Genomic DNA, 22,655 nt, shown 5'->3' with positions numbered 1-22,655 from the left:
TAAATAATTTATTTTATTTAAAGAAAAATAACTACATTTGCAACATGGAGTCAATATTGTTTACGTTGCTATAATTTCACGAATCGTAGAAAGTTTTTTCGTTTAATATAGCAAAAAATGTATTAAGTTACATACACTGCGTAATATTATATAAGTATATTTTACGTTGACGCGTTTGTTATCTTTTATTTTGGCGTCACCGGAAGATACCCTCTTTAAGTCTGTGTCGCTTGACGAATGCATGACGGCTTCAGCTCAGCTTTAGCTGAAGAGCAAGCCGACATCAGCTGAGTTTGCACGAAGTACCATCCTTGTAGCTAAAATACAGGAATTTATCATCACGTAAAATTCAACATTAGCATTTTGCAACGTTACTTAACTCTTCAGCTAATAAAATACCGGCTAGCTGTCGTAACCACAGAACCAGGATACAGGCTAAGGGAAATAACATCACATCAAACCCGGCAAACAAAGAGGTCCTTTTTCAACGACAACATTTTTCCTCCATATTCTATAGTTATGAGTCATGTGGCCATCGAAAATGTCCACGGTCTAGAGCAGCAGGTAAGCCGTGTCTTTTTAATGTGTCTTGAAGCGTCAATTGGCGAAGTGTTTTAACGGCAGGGACAAATGTTAGCTTACCGACTAGCCTAAACACACCGCTAACGAGATGCTATCGTGCTAGCTAGCGTTGGGTGCGCTTCAATTCAACACTCGCATGACCCAACAGTAGAGCTGCGGAGCGGGTAACCATACGACGTAGAAAACACACATTAGGCTCCTATTTTGACTAATGGACAGTAGCTTTTGTTTGCTCTATCAAATAATCGTTCGAAATGATTGAATAAAGCTGTTTGTTAAATGTATTATGTAGCTTAGGCCCTGGACCAGGTTTTATTATAACAGAGCCATATGAGCGAGTACGCCTGAGTGGTTCCGTCGGCGTTCCCCTGTGAAGATAAGAACCGCACTCGCCAACTATTATCTTCACTGCGTTTGTCTTGCAGCTTGATACAATAATAAAATGGAGGAATGCGGAGACGGAGCTACCGGCAACTGACACCCCAGCTATGTCGTGTTTAATAGTTAGCCCCCCCTAGCTTTCATAAACTACGCACTATCGCTCAGTGTCCATGTGTGTCAACAATGCGTCCCGCTTACAAAAAAAAAAAAAAAAAAAATCATTTCTTCTGCGTCACCAGCAACGTTAAGCACCCTGACTGGCCCAGACAGACAGTTGGATGGCAACACAAAGTACTATATGTTCTCAGTTGATGCTTAGGGAATTGGATGCACAACAACACCGACTTTTTCTACGTCCTCCTATATTGTTATGCTGCACTGGGATTTGTATTTAAGCCGAGTTCGCTGCAGTGTAGAAAAGCATCCTACTGCAACACTGTTATCAACACGTACTAGACGCCAAAAGCAATACAATGCGAAGTTATTTCCTGGACAGCAGGTTTAGACCGTCTGCTCAGAGAAAGGTGTCTGCACCAACGTCATGTCTCAAAGCCCTCGCATCTCTTTGCTATCATCATGTCATGACTCTTAGGACAGCTGTATGCATTAGGCTGACATCACCATCATAGGATTTCTGTGTTTGTTTACAGAAGTTTCTGCGGGCGAAGGCACATTTCTGTGTCCTTTTCCTTTTAAATCTGGGCAGTTCACCTGCTGTCTAGAGTCGGTGGCTGTGTTGTAAAAGCCCTACTAACGTCCTCCCTCCTACACACTCAACATGTATATATACTACACACTGTCTACTTAACGATCGATTGTGTCTGCGAGGTTCATCGGACCGTTTACACCGAAGTATACAGAAGCAATGAAGAATTTAGAAAAAAAAAACTTATGTGTTTGAAAAGATGCAATGCATTGTGGGGCGGTTGAGTAGGAGTAGTAACCCATCGATCCTTAACACAAAATATTCCCGGAAGTAAGTTCTCATCCGGGCATTACTCGCCTACACAAACTCGCATACACAACCACGACATATTAAAATGTACGTCAAAATTAGCATGAGTAGGAAGTTAGTAGGCCATTTCGAACCCAGCCTGTGAGCCGTGCCTTCACATTGCTTATCATGATATCGATGGATAAACAAACATACATTAGATTTTAAGTGAGGCGTTTAGAAAGGTTGCTCTGCTGAAGTGTGTTTTTCTGACCATTCCTCTCTTGTTTTTTCCCCAGCTCGCTGTCCTAGACTTGAGCGCGGCGGACGGACAAGGTGGCGGCCCTAACCGTAAGCACGCGCCATGTTTTTCTCCCAAACTTTTTCATTTTCACTTTGCTAATGAGTGTTGCACAGACGCTCGCTCACACACCTGAACATCTGCCCTGTCCACAAATGATATGACATGAATCGCTTGATGTCTTAACGACTGGGCGAACAAGAAGGTTGCCCTTTTTAGAAACTAGATCTAGAAGGGATAGGATAGTCTTAAGTGATGTTGGACACGCTGTCTCTCTCTGTCCGCAGGGCGATACATTCCTCCACATTTACAGAACGACGGTTCCAGATATGGTGTGTAGCGGGCATCAGGTTAAAGCTGCACTGTGGAGTTTTCTTGTAAACAGAAAGAAAAGCAACGCTCTTATTTACATTCAGTCTTACTCACCAAACTGCATTGTGTGAAGCCTTGAATGGATTCTCTTTCCTCTTAAAGCCTTTGCAAAGCAGCAGCTATATAACATCCATGTTTGCTAGCAAGCGTGGCGGTCTTCCCTGCCTTTTTGCAGGCGCGTTGCTGCCACGTTTCTTTGCTCATGACTATTACTGCCGGGGCTGTTAACCCGCGGAACTGGTGGCATGATGTGAGTCAGGCTGTCCACTCTGCATGCATGTGTTTCTGCAGTAGGCATGCCCCATACAAAGAGGGGACGTAGCTCCCTAATGCTACCAGTGGTCAAAGAGTCCACAGGGTGCCTTTTACTAGCAGCACCTTGATAACAACACACACAACTGTAACGCTTTGTTCCTGTCCAGCAGGAAATGCCTTTGCTGCTGGTCGACCGGGTGGCTATACCATCGCACCCCCACCCAACTGTAAGTTCCTCCATCAACTATTAATGCAACTCTGCTCTAGCAGTTTGTTAGCATGCATTGCTGTGTCACCTTTGTTCTTACTATGGCTGCGTTCCAATACCCATGCAATCTACTATTTAGTATGGTAGAAAAAAAGATTTGGGACGTCCCGATTCTTGTGGCCAGATTTAGTATGGTTAGAAAGACCCGGATGTCTACTACTGCATCCGACCGAGATTTTAAGTGTCGAAAACAGCATGCTATTTGGGCGATTCTGACCCACAATCCAGTGCACACCGGAAGTGACGTCACATTGGCGGATCGTCTGTATGAAAACAAACGGGGATGCAACGGATATAAAAGCAAGAGGCGCAATGTTACTGTTAATTAAATAAATAACTAAAAGTTTGTCCCAATTGTAGCATACTGCATGCTAACTACATACTTTTTATGATCAGATGTAGTATGTAGAATAGAAAAAAGAAAGAAAGAGTATGCGATTTGGAACGCAGGGTACATCTACTTCTATAACATTCCTCTCACTGTAATGTCACTCAGTGTTCCCTCTCAGCCTGTAAGCTAGTCTGTGCTCTCCATACTGTCCATGTTGAGTGGTCCTGCACACGTCTATGAGCTCTCATCTCATGGTCATGTTCTCTGCAGATGGCTGGGATGGCGGGCGCAACAACTTTGTCAACGGCTACCACGACAACCGCATGAACGCCGGCAACACCTTTAACCGCGGCCCGCCTCGCATGGAGCGCGGCCGGGGGGGAGTCGGGGGAGGTTACCGCGGCAACAGAGGGGGCGTGTTCAACCCCATCATCCCACAGCCACAGCCCATGGCCTTCACCGGCTACGAAAACAAAGGTGAGATCTGCCTTTACTGTACAACTCAAAACACTCAACACCTTTTAACCTTAGCCATAGAGCCAATTTGAGTCAATATGGGGTCGTCTTTTGTTCAACATATTCTACTTATTTAGCCTTTATTTATACATGGTAGGTTGGCTGAGCATACGCGCTGTTTCACTGCATGACTTTACTTGAATAAGAACATCCCAGAATGAATAAGTGGAACAGAAAACCAACCATTAACAGAACCCATCAATGACAGCTATTACAAGCAGCAGTGACTGATTGTAGAGCTGCATGTGTTACTTTAGTGACTTTGCAGATGAATCCCTTTCCCTGTATTAACAGCAAAGGTAGTTTTCTGAGATCAGTTCTAATTTATGCCAAAACTAGGATGTTTTGGAGACATGCTTGGCCAGTCCAAAACCTTTACCCTCAGTTTCTTTAACAAGGCAGTGGTCATCTTGGAGGTGTGTTTGGGGTCGTTATCATGTTGCAATACTGCCCTGCGGCGCAGTTTACGAAGGTTGAGTGCACATGCTCAGGGTCATATCCAGAGGTTGGCTTTGGAAAATAGACGTATGAGTGCTGCCAGCATTGCTGCAGGTCTTGAAGGGGTGGGGGGTCAGCCTGTCAGTGCTCAAACCATACGCCGCACTCTGCATCATACTGGTCTGCATGGCTGTCGTCCCAGAAGGAATTCTATTCTAAAGATGATGCACAAGAAAGCCCACAAACAGTTTGCTGAAGACAAGCAGACTACGGACATGGATTACTGCAACCATGTCCTGTGGTCTGATCAGACCAAGATAAACTTATTTGGTTCAGATGGTGTTAAGCGTGTGTGGTGGCAACCAGGTGAGGAGTACAAAGACAAGTGTGTCTTGCCTACAGTCAAGCATGGTGGTGGGAGTGTCATGGTCTGGGGCTGCATGAGTGCTGCCAGCACTGGGGAGCTGAATGCCAACATGTACTGTGCCATACTGAAGCAGAGCATGATCCCCTCCCTTCGTAAACTGGGCCGCAGGGCATTACTGCAACATGATAACGACCCCAAACACGCCTCCAAACGACCACTGGCTTGGTAAAGAAGCTGAGGGTAAAGGTGATGGACTGGCTAAGCATGTCTCCAGACCTAAACCCTATTGAGCATCTTTGAGGCATCCTCAAACAGAAGGTGGAGAAGCACAAGGTCTCTAATATCCACCAGCTCCATGATGTCGTCATGAATGAGTGGAAGAAGATTCCAGTGGCAACATGTGAAGCTCTGGTGAACTCCATGCCCAAGAGGGTTAAGGCAGTGCTGGAAAATAATGGTGGTCACACAAACTATTGACACTTTGGGCCCAATTTGGATATTTTTACTTTGGGGTGTACTCACTTTTGTGGCCAGCAGTTTAGACATTAATGGCTGTGTGTCGAGTTATTTTGAGTTGACAGTACATTATACAAGCTGTACACTGACTACTTTACATTGTATCAAAGTGTCATTTCTTCAGTGTTGTCCCATGGAAAGATATAATGAAATATTTGAAGAAATGTGAGGGGTGTACTCACTCACTTTTGTGAGATACTGTATGTCAAACCTGTAATGCAAGCACCGTCACTTTAATTCAAATGTTATGTTTAATTTATCCGGTACTAGAAGCACTCCCATATTTCAGTCCAAAGACCATCTGAAGTTGTTGAAGACATTCTGTAACCTCATCTAATTCTGTTAGAATGGTGGCTGCCTGTGTCAGTAACCACCATCTTTGATTAGTTCATTTAACTGATTCTGCCTCTTTTATTTTGGCATAAAGTTTGGGCTTTTTTTGCTTCAATGCTAACGTAGCTGCCCTTATATAGCGCTTTTTTTCCCCAAAGTGCAATACATAGTTTGTCGTCCACCCATTCACACACTTGGCTCACACACCAATAGCAGCAGCAGCTACCACATAGGGTGCATGCTTACCACGGGGATAGTGTGGGGTTGAGTGTGTGGGCGGGGCAGTCATTGGAGCACTGGGAACACCTGCGGAGACTCAGACCCACCAACCTTGACGGTAGCACTCACTAGCCCCTTTTACACAGAGATTGCGGCATATTGACGGAACAACATCACTCCAATATGCCGGCTTTGCTTGCTTCTGTGTTATTTACACAGAACCAAGCAACGCCGGCCTGCTGGCGCATCAGTAGTCCCTTTTACACAGCGCTCCGGAATGAAAGAGGTGCTTGTAAACAGCGTCAGGTGTGACGTAAACATTTAGCGCCGCGCCGGTCAGCTGCTTTACAACAACAACAATGGCCGGTGAATTGAGAGCAGAAGTGCTGGAGCTTGCAGTAAGAGGGCCGTATTTTACTGTCCCCACGATGTGCCAGTTGATCTCGCTACGCGCTGAGTCCAACATCACTGGGACAGTTAACCAAACTGACTAAATCAATCCGACCGCTTCACCTCTGTGTGTGTGTGTGTGTGTGTGTGACCGGTTGGTTGTGAGCGAGTCTCTTTGTGAGGCCAGCGATCTGCCAATCATACACATACACACAGTGTGTGAAGTCACGTTACTGTAGACAGAAATAAAGTGTGGATATACGCTCAGACTTAGGATAATAATAGCGGCGGCGGAATGTGTTAGCAAAACAGTAGCTCTGTGGCTAACAGCTGAGCCGGAGCCTTCAGTCAGCTGAAGCAGACAGTCTAGCGGGGCGAGCAGACTATTCCCCCGTTACTAGGTCGACCTTCAAGCTGAACAAGAGCCCTCCGCTGCGCGTCGGGCTCCTGCTTCAGCTTGTCGGTCTTTATTTCTAGCAAGTGACCCGTTCGCTATACTTTATCCCTTACTTAGCCTAGCCTAGCTTTCCATTGTACAACTTCTCCTGGGCAGAAATAGACTCATACACTCTGCAAAATGAAGCGCGGGGGTTTGGATTGAGCAACGGACCTTATGATCAGCTAGATTATACACCGTTCCTTTTATTTGGTGATTTTTACGGGACATCAGGCCGCCGTGGTTAATGTTAAACACACGTCCTTCAACTGCTAACATGGTCGCATGTTTAGAACGTAAGACTATTGAACGTCAAACGCCCCCCTGTTCCGCAACAACAAGCTGGAGCATTTAAACAGAGAGGCGGAACTGATCGTGTCGGGAATCTTACTACCCCCCGAGGTAGTAAAATTCCCGGAACGATCACTCGCACCTTTCTTCCCTCGTTCCGCAACTGTCGCATTTATACAGCTGGGGGGAGGGCCGAAAGGCCGGCATATTCCCGGCTTTCACTGGCTGTGTAAAAGGGGCTACTGGCTCTTCATGAGGTGTGCTGATGGGAGCACTCACTTCTCCCATTCACCCTGAACACCTCACACTTCCAAATGCAACTCCGCGTCCTGTCACCTGCACACACATTCACATGACTCAGCAGCTACAGGGGTGGACTATGGAAGAGATACCTGCTTCACTCTGGACCTGAACTGTATCACATGAAGGGACAGAGCAAGGCTGCATTCCAATACCCATACTACCGACTACTTAGTATGGTTAAAAAAAAAAGATTTAGGATGTCCCAATTCATACACGTCAATTAGTATGCTGAACATACATAAATGCCCCACTAACTCCAATAGCATGTTGGAGTATTCGTCTTTTATTCTTGACATTTCTCGACATAATTAAAAAAAAAAACTTCCATCTACAATGACTGTGCCACAGAGGAGAATCACACCTCAGAAGAAGTGGACTTGAACCATTTCTAATGAACCTGTTTGATGTTTGATTATTATAGGACTGAACCAAATGAAGAAAGTAATTAAGTTCTCTCTCTCTGTCTCTGTCTCTCTCTGTGTGTCTCTCTCTCTCTCAAGCAGTAGATGCAGGTGGCTGGAACACTGCAACACAACACAAAGACGCCTACAACAGTTTTGGCAACAACCGAGGGAAGTCTGCGTTCTTCAATGACAGGGGGGGCAACGCTAACAGAGGGAGGTAAGGAGACCAGACGCTGCCCTTTGATTCCTCACTGTTCTGAAAGACACCTGTGAACTGTTTGTGTGACACTGACCTGGTCTAAGTGTTTCCTGTAAGATATAGACATGGGCTGTGTACGTAAAGCCCTACTAACGTCCTCCCCTCCTACATACTCAACATGTATATACTACATACTGTCTACTTAACCATCGATTGTGTATGCGAGGTTCGCCGGACCGTTTACACTGAAGTATACCGAAGCAATACAGAATTTAAAAAAAAACTTTCCATGCCGTATGAAAAGATGCAATGCATGGTGGGCCGGTTGAGTTGAAAAAAGTATCCTATCGATCCATACACAAAATCCTCCCGGAAGTAAGTACTCATCCGGGCTTTTCTCGCCCTACACAAACTCCCATGCACAACCGTCACATACAAAATGAGTACGAGTAGGACGTTAGTATGGCTTTTTTCGACACACACAGCCATGACACGAATGTATGGGCCGTGCAGTGTATTGACCTGTCCCATTTTGACTCTCTGTGCCCAGGTTTGACCACGGTGGCTTTGGCGGCGGCGGCGGAGGAGGAGGGGGGAACAGCCGCTGGGTGGAGGAGTCCAGAGACGACGCCGACTGGTCCAAACCGACGCCGCGCAACGAACGCGTGGAGACGTGAGTTGTGTTTCCACTGCTCCTGAGGCTCAAGTACAGCCGCTGATAGCTAGCAGTTCATCACATTCAACCTGCAAGCATTGGGAAAAATGGACAATTTGTGACCATTGTTAGGGCTTCACATTGTTGGCTGACAAAAATAAAATGAAACGGCTAATTAACAAGAGCTCTCCACCGGGATCCTGTGTGATAAAATACAGTAGCTGTGTGTCTCTCTCTCTACCTCTCTCTCTCTCTACACATTCGGTGACATTCAGACTTTGTCTACAATGTGTTGTAAGTCAAAGTAAAATGGCCGTCCTGTCGTAGCCTAACGTGCCCTGTGCTGCTCTGCTTCCTCTTCAGTGTCTAATGTCTATTCTATACTTGATGTATCTTAATCTTTCATGCCCCTTTTTAAAGCACTTTTTAAAGAAAGGCCTTGTGTCTGAATCGTGCTATAGAAATAAACTCGCCTTGCCTTGCCCACAGTGAGCTGTTTGCCGGCGGTAACACCGGGATAAACTTTGAGAAATACGACGACATTCCCGTCGAGGCCACAGGACAGAACTGCCCACACCACATCGAGATTGTAAGCTAACGATGCTAAGCTAACGATGCTAAGCTAAGTATTCACCGGACGATTCATTTGATCCATGTGTGTTTTTGATTTTTTGTGTCCGCCGTGTAGTTCCAGGACGTAGACATGGGCGAGATCGTCATGGGAAACATCGCTCTCAGTCACTACTCCAGACCCACTCCGGTCCAGAAGTACGCCATTCCTATCGTCAAGTCAAAGAGAGACCTCATGGCCTGCGCACAGACAGGTAGGACACACACACACACACATATATTAAAGATATAACCCCGCGTTCCATATCACATACTCTTTCTTTTTACTACACTACATACTAAAAGTACAGAAGAGTTTTAGCGTCACAGGAGAGAGAGAAAATAATCGAATAAGGAAGATTTTTTTTCATTATTTAGAGAAATGTCAAGATTAAGACACTCCAAAATGCTATTGGAGTTAGTGGGGGCATTTATGTATTTTCAGCATACCACAATTAACGTTGTCTGTTTTGATGGTTTTTATCATGTTTTATCACACTCATGGATCTGAGATGATGCTAGATAACTCGCTGCTTGAAGACTGCAGTGCATTAATGTGGTGACGTGGGGACGAGGGAGGGGACTGCTAACTGCAGTCACTGACAGGAAGTTAGCTAAACTGATTATTCCGCTTACTGAACCTTTTAAGTAAGATCCTAAAACAATCATAAGCAACCTGTACTCTGTGCATACTTGATGTTTTGATCTGTTTTGGATTGATTTGAGTTGCTTTTGTGTGTGTGTAGGTTCTGGGAAGACTGCCGCGTTCCTGCTGCCCATTCTCAGCCAGATCTACGCTGATGGACCAGGGGAAGCTCTCAATGCCTCCAAGGCGTCTGGACAGGTGAGGAAGTTTCACAGTGTTGTAGGGATGGGCCCTTTAAAAACATTTCAGAACAGGTTTTATATTGGGGGAAAATACCAGACCTGGACGGCTGTACCGGACTTTCACCACAAGGTGTCGCACGTCACTCAGCCAACAGCGCTACAGCGTTCCTAAAACAAATGACTTGTTTATTTTTAGTTTAATATTAATCCAGATTTCTATTGAATGAATGACACATGGAAGCCTGTTGTCCCTGCCACTATGTAACATTTATTTTTATTCTCTTTAACAATACAATGAATTATGTAGACAATAACAGTATACATAAACAGTAGTACAAATATACATCAAGTAAGAACAAAGGATAAAGCACAAGTAAGGCAATTGTCAAATAAGTAAACAGACAAATAAAATAAAAATGCTGCTATGCTACTAACCCTAAACCACAACACACTATTTGCAGAACCTTAGTGGTCTGTTTTTTCTTTGAGTGATATATTTCGGAGGTGCACTATGCAGTTTCAGCAAAGGGGAATTGTTACTTTTGCAAAGCCATCAGTTGGTTTAAAAAATAAATTTACTAAACACGTAATTTTTTTTGAATGTAATCATTGAGGAACATGAAACCAAACATGAGCCTACCATATTTTGTCAACAAAACTGTGGGCCCTGCATTCAACGTAACTTGTAAAATAGCCTTTACAAATAAGAAAAATTTAAGATTATCATCGATTTATTTAAAAAAAATTAAATAAAATTTAAAAATCAGGATCTCCTGCCCTCACTTCAAACATATGATCGAATCAATCGCCATTTTTTAAAATAGTGTTCTCAAAAGGCAAACCCTATAATAAAACCACAAAGAGAGAGAGAGACAGCTTTTTCTATCAAAGTGTCCACACATATTCGGGTGTTATAGTACATTCATCCCTAAGAAAATGTTTAGTGTCGCAATGGTACAATGAGGAGAAATATTTGGTGATGTGTGAATCTGCCTGTGAAGCCCAGTTCTCCCAAAGCCATTGTAAAAAGCATGGCAGAGTCCACAGAAGTCATGTCTGATGGTTGAAGTGAGACATACAGTGCGTTTCAATAGGACAACTGGATTGGATTAAGACATATACCGAACTTGCCACTCCAACGGACCGCGTCACTTGTCTGAGTATACATGGCCTTTCAAAGATTCGATAAATAGCCGGAGCATGGCTGACTCCACTACGCTAGGTGGCGCTGTAGCCCTTTCAACAAGTGGTTATAGAGCCACGTCCGGTTCCTTTCCGGCAACAACACTACTATTTATTACGTCGTCTCCTTCCACTTCCTTGTGAAATCAGCTCCTGTTACACTGAAATGTTGTGTTGTCATTGTGTTTTCTAGGAAAATGGAAAGTATGGGCGCCGTAAGCAGTTCCCCATCTCACTGGTGCTGGCTCCAACCAGAGAACTGGCACTGCAGATATACGATGAGGCCAGGAAGGTAATGACAGACAAACAGTCACACACTCACACACACACTCACTCACTCACTCACTCACTCACTCACTCACTCACTCACTCACTCACTCACTCACTCACTCACTCACTCACTCACTCACTCACTCACTCACTCACTCACTCACTCACTCACTCACTCACACACTCACTCACTCACTCACTCACTCTCACACTCACTCTCAGACAATAGAGTAACATTTGTCCATATGTTTCTTGAATGGTCCCCTTGTAGTTCTCCTACCGGTCCAGAGTGCGTCCCTGTGTTGTGTATGGCGGAGCAGACATTGGTCAGCAGATCAGAGAGCTGGAGAGAGGCTGCCATCTGCTGGTGGCCACACCAGGCAGACTGGTGGACATGATGGAGAGGGGCAAGATAGGACTGGACTACTGCAAGTAAGAACTGGACAGCAGTACAATAAGCACACCCATTCTATTGTATTTGGGGTGACTGTGGCTCAGTTGGTAGAGCGGGTCGGCCGATGATCAAAGGGTTGGAGGTTCAATCCCCGCCCTGCCACCTGTGTCATAGTTGTTGTGTCCTTGGGCAAGACACTTCACCCACCGTGCCTCGTGTGATTGTCAATAGTTAGCCTGCTATCGGTGTATGAATGTGTGTGTGAATGGTAACAGGTCTCCCTTGCAAAAGAGTCTTCGGTCTCGATGGGATATACCTGTATAAAAATAATAATAATGATCATAGCTTCATTGAATGAGATTTAATTCATATGATTGTCTTTATCTCGCTCCCTTGCAGTTACCTGGTGCTGGACGAGGCAGATCGCATGTTGGACATGGGCTTTGAACCACAGATCCGACGCATCGTTGAGCAGGACACCATGCCACACAAAGGCATCAGACAGACCATGATGTTCAGCGCCACCTTCCCTAAAGAGATCCAGGTAAAGCCTCGACCTCAGAGTGAAGACAATGCCATACTATCTACTATTTAGTATGGTAGAAAAAAAAAGATTTAGGCTGTCCCGATTCTTGTGGCCAGCTTTGGTATGGTTAGAAATACCGGATGTCTACTACATTAGATTTTTAGTGTTGAAAACGGCATGCTATTTGGGCGATTCTGACCCACAATCCAGTGCGCACCGGAAGTGACGTCTCATCAACGCATATAAAACTAGGAGGCTCGATCACCATGCCATGTTATGATGAAATACATAAGTAAAAGTATGTCAGAAGTGTATGCCTTCTACATCCTGACTAGATTTGTTTTATGGTCAGATGTAGCATGTAGAATAGATAAAAGAAAGAGTATGCGTTCGGAACGCAGCCAATATAAATGTCAACCAGTAGAACCATTAAGGAGCATACCATTCCCTTGTGTGTGTGTCCCCCCACCCCCTACAGATCCTGGCCAGGGACTTCTTGGAGGAGTACATCTTCCTGGCTGTGGGCAGAGTGGGCTCCACCTCAGAGAACATCACCCAGAAGGTGGTGTGGGTGGAGGAGAGCGACAAGAGGTCCTTCCTCCTGGACCTGCTCAGTGCCACAGGTGAGGAGACCCGCCGCACACACACTGTCTTTGAGCTAACTGCTAGTTGTGTTGTCTAGTGTGTGACTAACACTACAGCCCCTACCACACTAAACATTAACCCCGCAAGCTGAACTAGATAGCCCCCTTTTTTTACAGCTAACTGCTAACACACATACACACAAGGGCACTTTATTCCCCTCCAGTCCCTTTTTTGCCATTGGTCATATTGTCGTCCTTTCCCATCTCAAAGCGATACATTACATAAACATACAGCCACAGTTTGGTTTGATCTACACGTGATTTGAGTGCAGTTTACATGTGTGGTGGTTTTGGTGTGGTTCTGTCCCAAGTCATTCCGAGCGAGGTACAGGACAGTACAGGAGACAACCTAGAGAAACCTGGTAAGATCTTCAAAAAAATGGTCAAATCTCTCCATTTCATCACTTCATTTTTTTTGCTTGCCCCTTGTCATGTTCGTCTCCGTGGATGGAGAATCTTTTTTTTTTTGGTTCTAGTTTTTTTTGTTGCTTTTGTGTTCTCATTTCATTTGGGGGCGGGGTTTGCTAAGCTTCCATCCACCATGCCTGTCGTGTATTTTTTTCTATTTTTTTTCTTTAGTTGAACGTTTTGTCGTGGCCCTCTGTGTTGAGTATGATGCTGTGAGACCTGAAGCCTTGATAGAAAGAGTCTGGTTAGTTAAGTTACTTTATTAGTCAATGGGTCCATTGAAGTCTTTTCCGCATATCCCCCTCTCAAGTTCCCACACTTCAGAGGGGGTCAGAGCGCAGGGTCAGCCGTAGTACAGCGCCCCCTGGAGCAGTTTTGGGGTCAAGCGTCTTGCTCAAGGACACAATGGTAGAGATGGTGGGCACTGTAGATGTCATACCAGCCACTACTAGTTCTACAACTAACACCCTCCTGTCCGGTGCCGGGGATCCAACCAGAGACCTCATGGTTGCTGGTCGGCCACCTTTTCCTCTAGGCCATCCTACCACCCAATGGTTATGGTTTGACGGCTAAAGCTAACCAGTGAATATCCTGTGTGATGCCCTGTACTTCATAGCTTTATATAACCAAACTCTTTCCAAGTGCTGCTGACGCATTATCGTTTTTTGATCCACACTGCACTCTCTCTCTCTGCTGCCTGTTGCACTATTCTGTTCATAGAAAAAACAAACATCTAGTGTTAATGCGATGTCAAACCATTTTCAAACAAGTCTAGGTGCATGTTCTTAAGCCCCTATCTCACTGGGCTGCGACTATTTGTGACAAGTTGGAGACACAAAATTGCGAGAAAATATGCAAATTAGCGAACATTTTCACTTGCAGTCTCACTGAGTTGATTCCTCGCAACATGTTTGCGACATGTCCTGTCCAAAACTTCCCGTGAGCTCGCATTTATGTCTTGCGAACGTTTGGCGAGCGTCGCACGAACGGAATGTCAGTCTAATTTTTGTCTCAAATCAGTCGCAATTTAGTTTCATATGTCGCCAAACCCTCGCAAAGTTGTCTCACACTTCTCACACTTTTCTGACTCACGGAGACTTAAATTGAGAAGAGTTTGCGACGCGTGCGACACACCCGCGACCACTCTGAGACTATTTTGAGAGTAGATTTGTCGCACACATTTTTTTGAACATGTTCAAAATTCAAGCGACAGGACTGCACGGCTTTGCGACTCATGCGAGGAAATGTAGACCCCCGCGAACGTTTTCAAGACAGTTTAGAAACTCCCTCTCCAATGCAGTCTCCAACTTGTCGCAAACAGTCGCAGCCCAGTGGGATACGGCCTTTTAGCTTTGTGTATCCCACCAGTGACCTACTGGTACTACCCAAAGACTAACTCCTATGATTGATAAAATGTACACTCAACGTATTTCTTTCTCAATAGTGCCCGTACGATTTACATATGTTGTACCTGCACCTCTCTTGTGAAAGAACAACTGCAAATGAATGAAATAAGATGCAGCGACATAGTGAACCGCTACCACTCCAGTTTTACATTTAGATGCTTGGTATTAATCTCCCTGTCAATAACTTGAAGCTCTTAAAGCTTTTTCTGGAGTCTTAAATGTGATTGGTTGTTTTTTTAAGATGTGGTGTGTTCAGATAAACCCAGTCTGACTTTGCTATTGATGGTTCAGTCAAGGTGTAACGTAGTGTGTCATTGGACCATCAAGCCATGGATACATAGGCAAAATACATAGGCAACAACACAGCAGTGTGCTGTTCCATATGGGTAACATTTTATATGCTTATTTATCATATCTAAAAGTGATTTCTGCCATGTCGGTTAGACCATTATTATCAGATCATTTGTATAGGTAGAGTCAGCGGTTCCGGAGAACGCTTGTTGTCAAAATCACTTTGTCAAAATCGGTGAATATCTCCTCGCGACCTGTCCGTAAAAATCTGGTCTTAAATACACAGCCCAAAGGGTTATGTATAGAGGCTATGTAAACAAAGGAGGGCCCGCTGTAGCTAGCAACGTGCCCGTTCACAGAGCCCAGGCTGTTTATTAACAAAGTTAGTATTCCAGTGCACACACACGGTATGGACAGGTAGCCGTTTGTAAAGAAATAATGAACCGATTTTGACAACAATTGGCTGATTCCACCTTTTTTTTTGAAGTCGGCTTCATGGGCCCACCATAATCATTCACCTCTAATTCAAGATTGTTTTATATGCACATCAATTACAGAGCAGTCGCTGGAAATGGAATTTTTAAAGCTGGGGTATATGATTTCTGATTGGTCAAAGTTAACATGAGCTGTACACTTTGACCAATCAGAGCGAGGCTCCGATTCTCTGTTCTTATTGGCTGTTGGGACTGTCCATTCACTTTTGGCACGCCTTTGTTGGTGTAGAGCGTGTCAGGGAGGGACCATAGGGGAGGGACCAAAGAAAACAAGTGGAGTGGTTGAGGTATTTGAATTCGAATCTCTATCACAACTGCCATTTTCTCCCCAAATCATATACCCCAGCTTTAAGTCTTGGGCTCCATCGACTGTGCAATATATAAATGAAAAAGTATAAGAGGAACACAAGTATGAAAGGATTTGAGCTCAGTGTGTGTCTTGTGTGCGTCCACCAGGGAAGGACTCGCTGACCCTGGTCTTTGTGGAGACCAAGAAGGGAGCCGACGCCCTGGAGGACTTCCTCTACCGCGAGGGCTACGCCTGCACCAGCATCCACGGAGACCGCTCCCAGAGGGACCGAGAGGAGGCCCTCAGCCAGTTCAGATCAGGGAAATGCCCCATTCTGGTGGCCACGGCGGTCAGTCCAAACACCACATTGACATGTCCTCCATTCAAATACATACACAGGCTGCGTTCCATTACACGTACTATTTGGTATGGTAGAAAAAAAAATTAAGGATGTACCAATGCTTGTGGTCAGATTTAGTATGGTTAGAAATTACCCGGATGGCTACTACATCCGGGTTGAGATTTTAAGTGTTGAAAACGGCATGCCATTTGGTTGATTCTGACCCACAAGCTAGTGTGCACCGGAAGTGACGTCACATTGACAGAGCCTCCGTATGAAAACAAACAGTGATGCGACGGATATAGAGGCAAGATCAAGGCGCAATGTTATGATGAAATAAATAAGGAAAAGTATGTCCCAAGTGTATGCCTACTGCATTCTTACTATATTCTTTTGATGGTCAGCTGTAGTATGTAGAATAGAAAAAAGAAAGAGTATGTGATTTGGAACGCAGGGACAGTGTATACTACACTCTTATATGGCAGCTACAGTCGAAATAGACTTCCCTTGGTATTCTAAAACTTGTATCAGCTATGTCCCCATGTGATCATAGCACTGAGTAAGCTTTGAATGTGTGTCCGTTCCACAGGTAGCAGCCCGGGGTCTGGACATCTCCAATGTGAAACACGTCATCAACTTTGACCTGCCCAGTGACATCGAGGAGTATGTCCACCGTATAGGACGCACAGGACGAGTGGGGAACCTGGGTAAGTAGTATGGAGCCCACACATGTCATTCACTCAGTGTGCTTCCATGGGACAACTAGATTGGATTATCACATATACCGAACTTGCCGCCCGAACAGACCGCGTCACTTGTCTGAGTATACATGGCCTTTCAAAGATTCGATTAATGTCCGATGCATGGCTGTCTCCACTACGCTAGGTGGCGCTGTAGCCCTTTCAACAAGTGGTTATAGAGCCACGTCCGGTTCCTTTCCGGCAACAACCCTACTATTTTTTTACGTCGTCTCCTTCCACTTCCTTGTGAAATCCTCCGCAGGGATTCTGGAGCAAGCGCAGAACGAGAACTCCGAAATGCGATATCCGATCCCTGTATACATGCAGAGAGAATGCCGACTATGAACGAGTTATCTAGGTGTTCTTATCCAACTTCTCTTGTCCGTTAATGTGGCGATTTATGTGAGAAGTAGATCGGATAAAAGGTGTTTACATGCATTTTACAAGTCCTGTTGAAGTCTTATTCGTTTATTTACCCGATTTATGAGTCTGCATGTAAACGTGCTACTATAACACTGCTGTTCTCCTTGCAGGCCTGGCCACATCCTTCTTCAACGATAAGAACGGGAACATAACCAAGGATCTGCTTGACATCCTGGTGGAGGCCAAACAGGAGGTGCCCTCATGGCTGGAGAGCCTGTCCTATGAACACCAGCACAAGAGCAGCAGCCGAGGACGCTCAAAGAGGTACACACTTACACAGCACGCTAAATGTCTCTATGAATGTTTAGGGTCCCAACTCATCAATGCAGACGTTGATTTAGTACTTGATGATAATAGCTTTATTTGTATAGCACCTAAACAATGGTTTACAAAGTGCTTTGACGTAAACGTAGGAGCAAATACAAATCAATACATACTATTCAAAAACACATGTACAATAAGATAAATACACATACTTCTATAGACACATGATGGTGAGAAAGAAAACTTTTGGGGCGACTGTGGCTCAGTTGGTAGAGCGGGTCGGCCGATGATCAAAGGGTTGGAGGTTCGATCCCCGCCCTGCCACCTGTGTCATGGTTGTTGTGTCCTTGGGCAAGACACATCACCCACCTTGCCTCGTGTGAATGTCGATAGTTAGCCTGCTATCGGTGTATGAATGTGTGTGTGAATGGTAACGTGTAAATGGGAACAGGTCTCCCTTGAAAAAGATTCTCTGGTCTCAATGGGATTAACCTGTATAAATAAAGGTTTAAAAAAAAAACTGGGCACCAAATTCAATGAACCTATAGGAGATTAATAGGTGCTAGGGGTAAAAAAGACAGTGAGGAAGAGATTAAAAAGACGGCATCACGTTAAAGCAAGTCTATACAAATTTGTTTTTTAAGAAGTGATTGATAAGAGGTTACTGATTCAGCAAGCCTGTGATGTATGTGTCTGTTTGCCCCCCCCCCAGGTTCTCTGGTGGCTTTGGAGCACGTGACTACCGTCAGACGGCAGCAGGGGGCACCGCCGGAGGCTTCGGAGGACGCGGAGGAGCACGCAACCAGCCCGGACACGGAGCGGCCCGGGGCTTTGGAGGAGGAGGTGAGCTGGAATATACCCTACACACTCCCTGCGTTCCAAATCACATACTCTTTCTTTTTACTACACTACATACTAAAGTACAGAAGGGGTTTAGGTCCACGGGAGACAGAAAAAAAATCAAATTTTTTTTCATTATGTTGAGAAATGTCAAGAATAAAGACGAGTAATCCAAAATGCTGTTGGAGTTAGTGGGGCATTTATGTATTTTCAGCATACTACAATTGACGTGCATGTATTGGGACATCCTAAATCTTTTTCTGGCATACTAAATAGTAGGGAAGTATGGGGATTGGAACGCAGGGTCAATTAGCATTCTTGGCATACTTTGGGCCAAGACAGGCCTTCACCCTGCTCAAGACATTGCATTTGTAATACACAATGATTATTACCATATTGTTGATAAAAAGTGGGCAACAAGGATCAATTTTAGACCCGTCAGCATACCTTTGTTTTCCAACCGAGTATTGCATTGTCTTCTCTTCTGGTGGTGATCTCCACACTTGTTTTCTTCCTTAAAGATCTCCAATTATACTACTTTTCTGGTCTTAATTTCTTGTTAAAAACTGCTATAGAGCAACCTGACACGAATCACATCACAAAAAACCATGTAGATTTTCGGGACACTCTTCCTCTCACCCTAGCGAGCACAGCAGTCTGCTCCACACTCTGCTTTGTGCTTTGGCCCAGCTGTCCTATATTTTAACTAGTGTGATGTCACGCATGGGAAAATGTAGGTTTAGACAGTGAGACCATAAAACACTCTTTCTGCCTTTTCTCAGGCCAGGATGAACCGATCTCTAAAAAGTTTGCACATTTATACTACATAGGATCTCAGAGTTCAATACACCTTCATATTCCCACCGGTGAAGTACAGGTCCTTCTCATATAATTAGCATATTGTGATAAAGTTCAATATTTTCTGTAATGTACTGATAAACATTAGACTCATATATTTTAGATTCATTACACACAACTGAAGTAGTTCAAGCCTTTTATTGTTTTAATATTGATGATTTTGGCAAAAAAGTAAAGAAAAACCAAAAATCCCTGTCTCAAAAAATTAGCATATTTCATCCGACCAATAAAAGAAAATTGTTTTTAATACAAAAAAGTCAACTTTCAAATAATTATGTTCAGTTATGCACTCAATACTTGGTCGGGAATCCTTTCGCAGAAATGACTGCTTCAATGCGGCGTGGCATGGAGGCAATCAGCCTGTGGCACTGCTGAGGTGTTATGGAGGCCCAGGATGCTTCGATAGCGGCCTTAAGCTCATCCACAGTGTTGGGTCTGGTGTCTCTCAACTTCCTCTTCACAATATCCCACAGATTCTCTATGGGGTTCAGGTCAGGAGAGTTGGCAGGCCAATTGAGCACAGTAATACCATGGTCAGTAAACCATTTACCAGTGGTTTTGGCACTGTGAGCAGGTGCCAGGTCTTGTTGAAAAATGAAATCTTCATCTCCATAAAGCTTTTCAGCAGATGGAAGCATGAAGTGCTCCAACATCTCCTGATAGCTAGCTGCATTGACCCTGCCTTTGATAAAACACAGTGGACCAACACTAGCAGCTGACATGGCACCCCAGACCATCACTGACTGTGGGTACTTGACACTGGACTTCAGGCATTTTGGCATTTCCTTCTCCCCAGTCTTCCTCCAGACTCTGGCACCTTGATTTCCGAATGACATGCAAAATTTGCTTTCATCCGGAAAAAGTACTTTGGACCACTGAGCAACAGTCCAGTGCTGCTTCTCTGTAGCCCAGGTCAGGCGCTTCTGCCGCTGTTTCTGGTTCAAAAGTGGCTTGACCTGGGGAATGCGGCACCTGTAGCCCATTTCCTGCACACGCCTGTGCACGGTGGCTCTGGATGTTTCTACTCCAGACTCAGTCCACTGCTTCCGCAGGTCCCCCAAGGTCTGGAATCGGCCCTTCTCCACTATCCTCCTCAGGGTCCGGTCACCTCTTCTGGTTGTGCAGCGTTTTCTGCCACACTTTTTCCTTCCCACAGACTTCCCACTGAGGTGCCTTGATACAGCACTCTGGGAACAGCGTATTCGCTCAGAAATTTATTTCTGTGTCTTACCCTCTTGCTTGAGGGTGTCAATGATGGCCTTCTGGACAGCAGTCAGGTCGGCAGTCTTACCCATGATTGCGGTTTTGAGTAATGAACCAGGCTGGGAGTTTTTAAAAGCCTCCGGAATCTTTTGCAGGTGTTTAGAGTTAATTAGTTGATTCAGATGATTAGGTTAAGAGCTTGTTTAGAGTACCTTTTCATGATATGCTAATTTTTTGAGATAGGAATTTGGGGTTTTCATGAGCTGTATGCCAAAATCATCAGTATTAAAACAACAAAAGACCTGAAATATTTCAGTTGGTGGGCAATGAATCTAAAATATATGAAAGTTCAATTATTATCATTACATTATGGAAAATAATCAACTTTATCACAATATGCTAATTATATGAGAAGGACCTGTAGGTCTTTAAGTTCCTCATGGCGACTCTGGAGCCTGCTACAATAAACTGCAAAGTGAAGGTTTGTGTGTGTCAGCGTCACCGTGGTAACATGTTGCTTTTTTCTCCCCCCCCCCTCAGCTGCTTTCGGAAACTTCTACACCAGCGACGCCTACGGAGGCAACTACTCCCATTCTCAAGTGGACTGGTGGGGCAACTAGGTCACCTTCTCTCATCCCCCTCTCTCTTCTCCTCTCCTCCATTAACAGCCTATCACATGCATGTTAGCAACTATTTATACTCATTTATAGAAGCCCCTCCCATCCCCCCCCATGCACTCACAGCTTTCAAGCCCTCCGCATTTATTCTTGTCCTATCCATCTCTGCCTTCTTCTCCCCCCCATATCTTCTTCTTTAGATTCTGTAAATTCCTGGTTCAAATAGGCCACATTATAAAGGGATTTTTAAGTTTTCCAGTTGGTTGCTTTTCAACATTACCCCCCCCCCCCAGGTTAACGTGTTAGCTTCCAGCTAGCCACATCCTTTTTGGTTTGCATGATGATGCTTTAGAACTATTTTTCCTCTCTGTGTCAATTAGCTTGAAGTAAAAAATAACTCAAGATTTGCTATAAGATCAATGCTACCAACCAGTTGTTACAGACCAGGGGAAATGCATTTTATTTTTCTCTCTCTTTTGTTTGGACTTTTGGCTTCATTGTGTTTTTTGTCCAGACAGACATCTAGTGAACCCTTCACATGTCATCTTTGTATGTAAAGCACGGCCGCCATGTTGTAAAAGCAGCGGCCGGACACTTTTCTAAAAAAAACACTGCGCAGAGATAGGCAAGATGTCAAATCGGAGCAAAAATATTGTCTGTGTGTATAAATCCCCAAAATGGCTTCTTCTTCTTCTTCACTTTAAAGGACAGATATTTAAAGCAGCCACAGAAACAGAGAAGTGTTTGTTGTTTTCACCCTTTTTAAAAAAACATTGGAAGTTTTAATTTTTTTCCCAACCATGTGAGACAGACTGTCTTAACAGAGACGTAAGGGATTTTTGTCGGCCATTAGCAATAATGCTAGTAAACAGTCTTTGGACTGCAAACAGCATTTCTTTTTTTTGGTTTGAAACAAAAACATAAAAGGAGGATCATTTGTTTCTGTACTGTGCCTTTAAGAATTTGAACTATTGTCTCTTATTTCCGTTGTTTTATCGCCACAATGCGTGACTGGCTACTAGTATTGGCCAACTGTGACTAAAAAACAAAATGTATATTTAATGTCATGTATGGGTTTAAACATGTTTTTTTTTCTTTTATTTCTATTTGGAAGGAAACAAACTAGGCTTGAACTAAATCAAACCTTGGCAAAAAAAAAGAGAGAAACTAAACAAATACTGAATTTTTTGTCTTATTAAAAATCTATTTAGTCGGATGGTCTCTGATGAGCTAATGCCGTTAGCATATCACCGCTGTAACCACATATTATGGACCCAGCAGTTGTGTTATGCTTTTGGGAAATGTAGTCCTACTAATGGACGTCACATCTACAGCTCTGCTCTGAGCTCGAGTACAGCAAACAGTCAAAAAACCCTTGTTTGCCAAAAAGCTCCTACACAACTAAAAAGTCTAAAAAAAAAAATAGTTCCAAAATGTCTGGCTCACTCTATCCTGGAGAGTTAAATGAAGAGTCTTCTCCTAAAAATAAGTCATTCCACTTTATTGGTTTTCGCTTTCTTAAGGATCTGTTGAGGTCG

General features: G+C 44.2%; 1 protein-coding gene across 5 annotated transcripts; it reads left to right on the top strand.

Moving 5' to 3' along the window:
* Positions 1-259: 259 nt before the first annotated feature.
* LOC307269803 (ATP-dependent RNA helicase DDX3X-like) lies at positions 260-21,178 on the top strand. 5 transcript variants are annotated; one of them, XM_080052850.1, is made up of 20 exons: positions 260-564; positions 2,197-2,248; positions 2,486-2,530; positions 2,996-3,052; positions 3,695-3,901; positions 7,737-7,854; positions 8,387-8,509; positions 8,981-9,080; positions 9,180-9,315; positions 9,847-9,944; positions 11,304-11,402; positions 11,652-11,812; positions 12,174-12,318; positions 12,779-12,923; positions 13,256-13,306; positions 16,000-16,181; positions 16,762-16,879; positions 17,446-17,599; positions 18,312-18,442; positions 21,041-21,178. In XM_080052850.1, the coding sequence occupies exons 1-20, from the start codon at positions 520-522 to the stop codon at positions 21,118-21,120; spliced, it is 2,247 nt and encodes a 748-aa protein (XP_079908976.1). In that variant the 5' UTR covers positions 260-519; the 3' UTR covers positions 21,121-21,178. The 5 variants fall into 5 exon arrangements, with proteins under 5 accessions (XP_079908976.1, XP_079908975.1, XP_079908978.1 ...); XM_080052849.1 differs by having other exon boundaries at positions 7,734-7,854; XM_080052852.1 differs by lacking the exon at positions 2,486-2,530 and having other exon boundaries at positions 7,734-7,854.
* Positions 21,179-22,655: the final 1,477 nt, after the last annotated feature.

This window comes from Ammodytes marinus, assembly GCF_949987685.1.
Source record: "Ammodytes marinus genome assembly, chromosome: 24".
Lineage (NCBI taxonomy): Eukaryota > Metazoa > Chordata > Actinopteri > Uranoscopiformes > Ammodytidae > Ammodytes > Ammodytes marinus.
Note: the sequence above shows the minus strand (reverse complement) of the source record. Positions and strands in the feature narration are given on the sequence as shown.

Excerpts from the sequence above, each read along its gene's own strand:
- LOC307269803 (XM_080052849.1), top strand. The coding sequence starts at position 520 with ATGAGTCATGTGGCCATCGAAAATGTCCACGGTCTAGAGCAGCAG. Across the intron at positions 3,053-3,694 it reads CATCGCACCCCCACCCAACT|ATGGCTGGGATGGCGGGCGC; the intron begins GTAAGTTCCTCC and ends TGTTCTCTGCAG. Across the intron at positions 7,855-8,386 it reads GGCAACGCTAACAGAGGGAG|GTTTGACCACGGTGGCTTTG; the intron begins GTAAGGAGACCA and ends CTCTGTGCCCAG.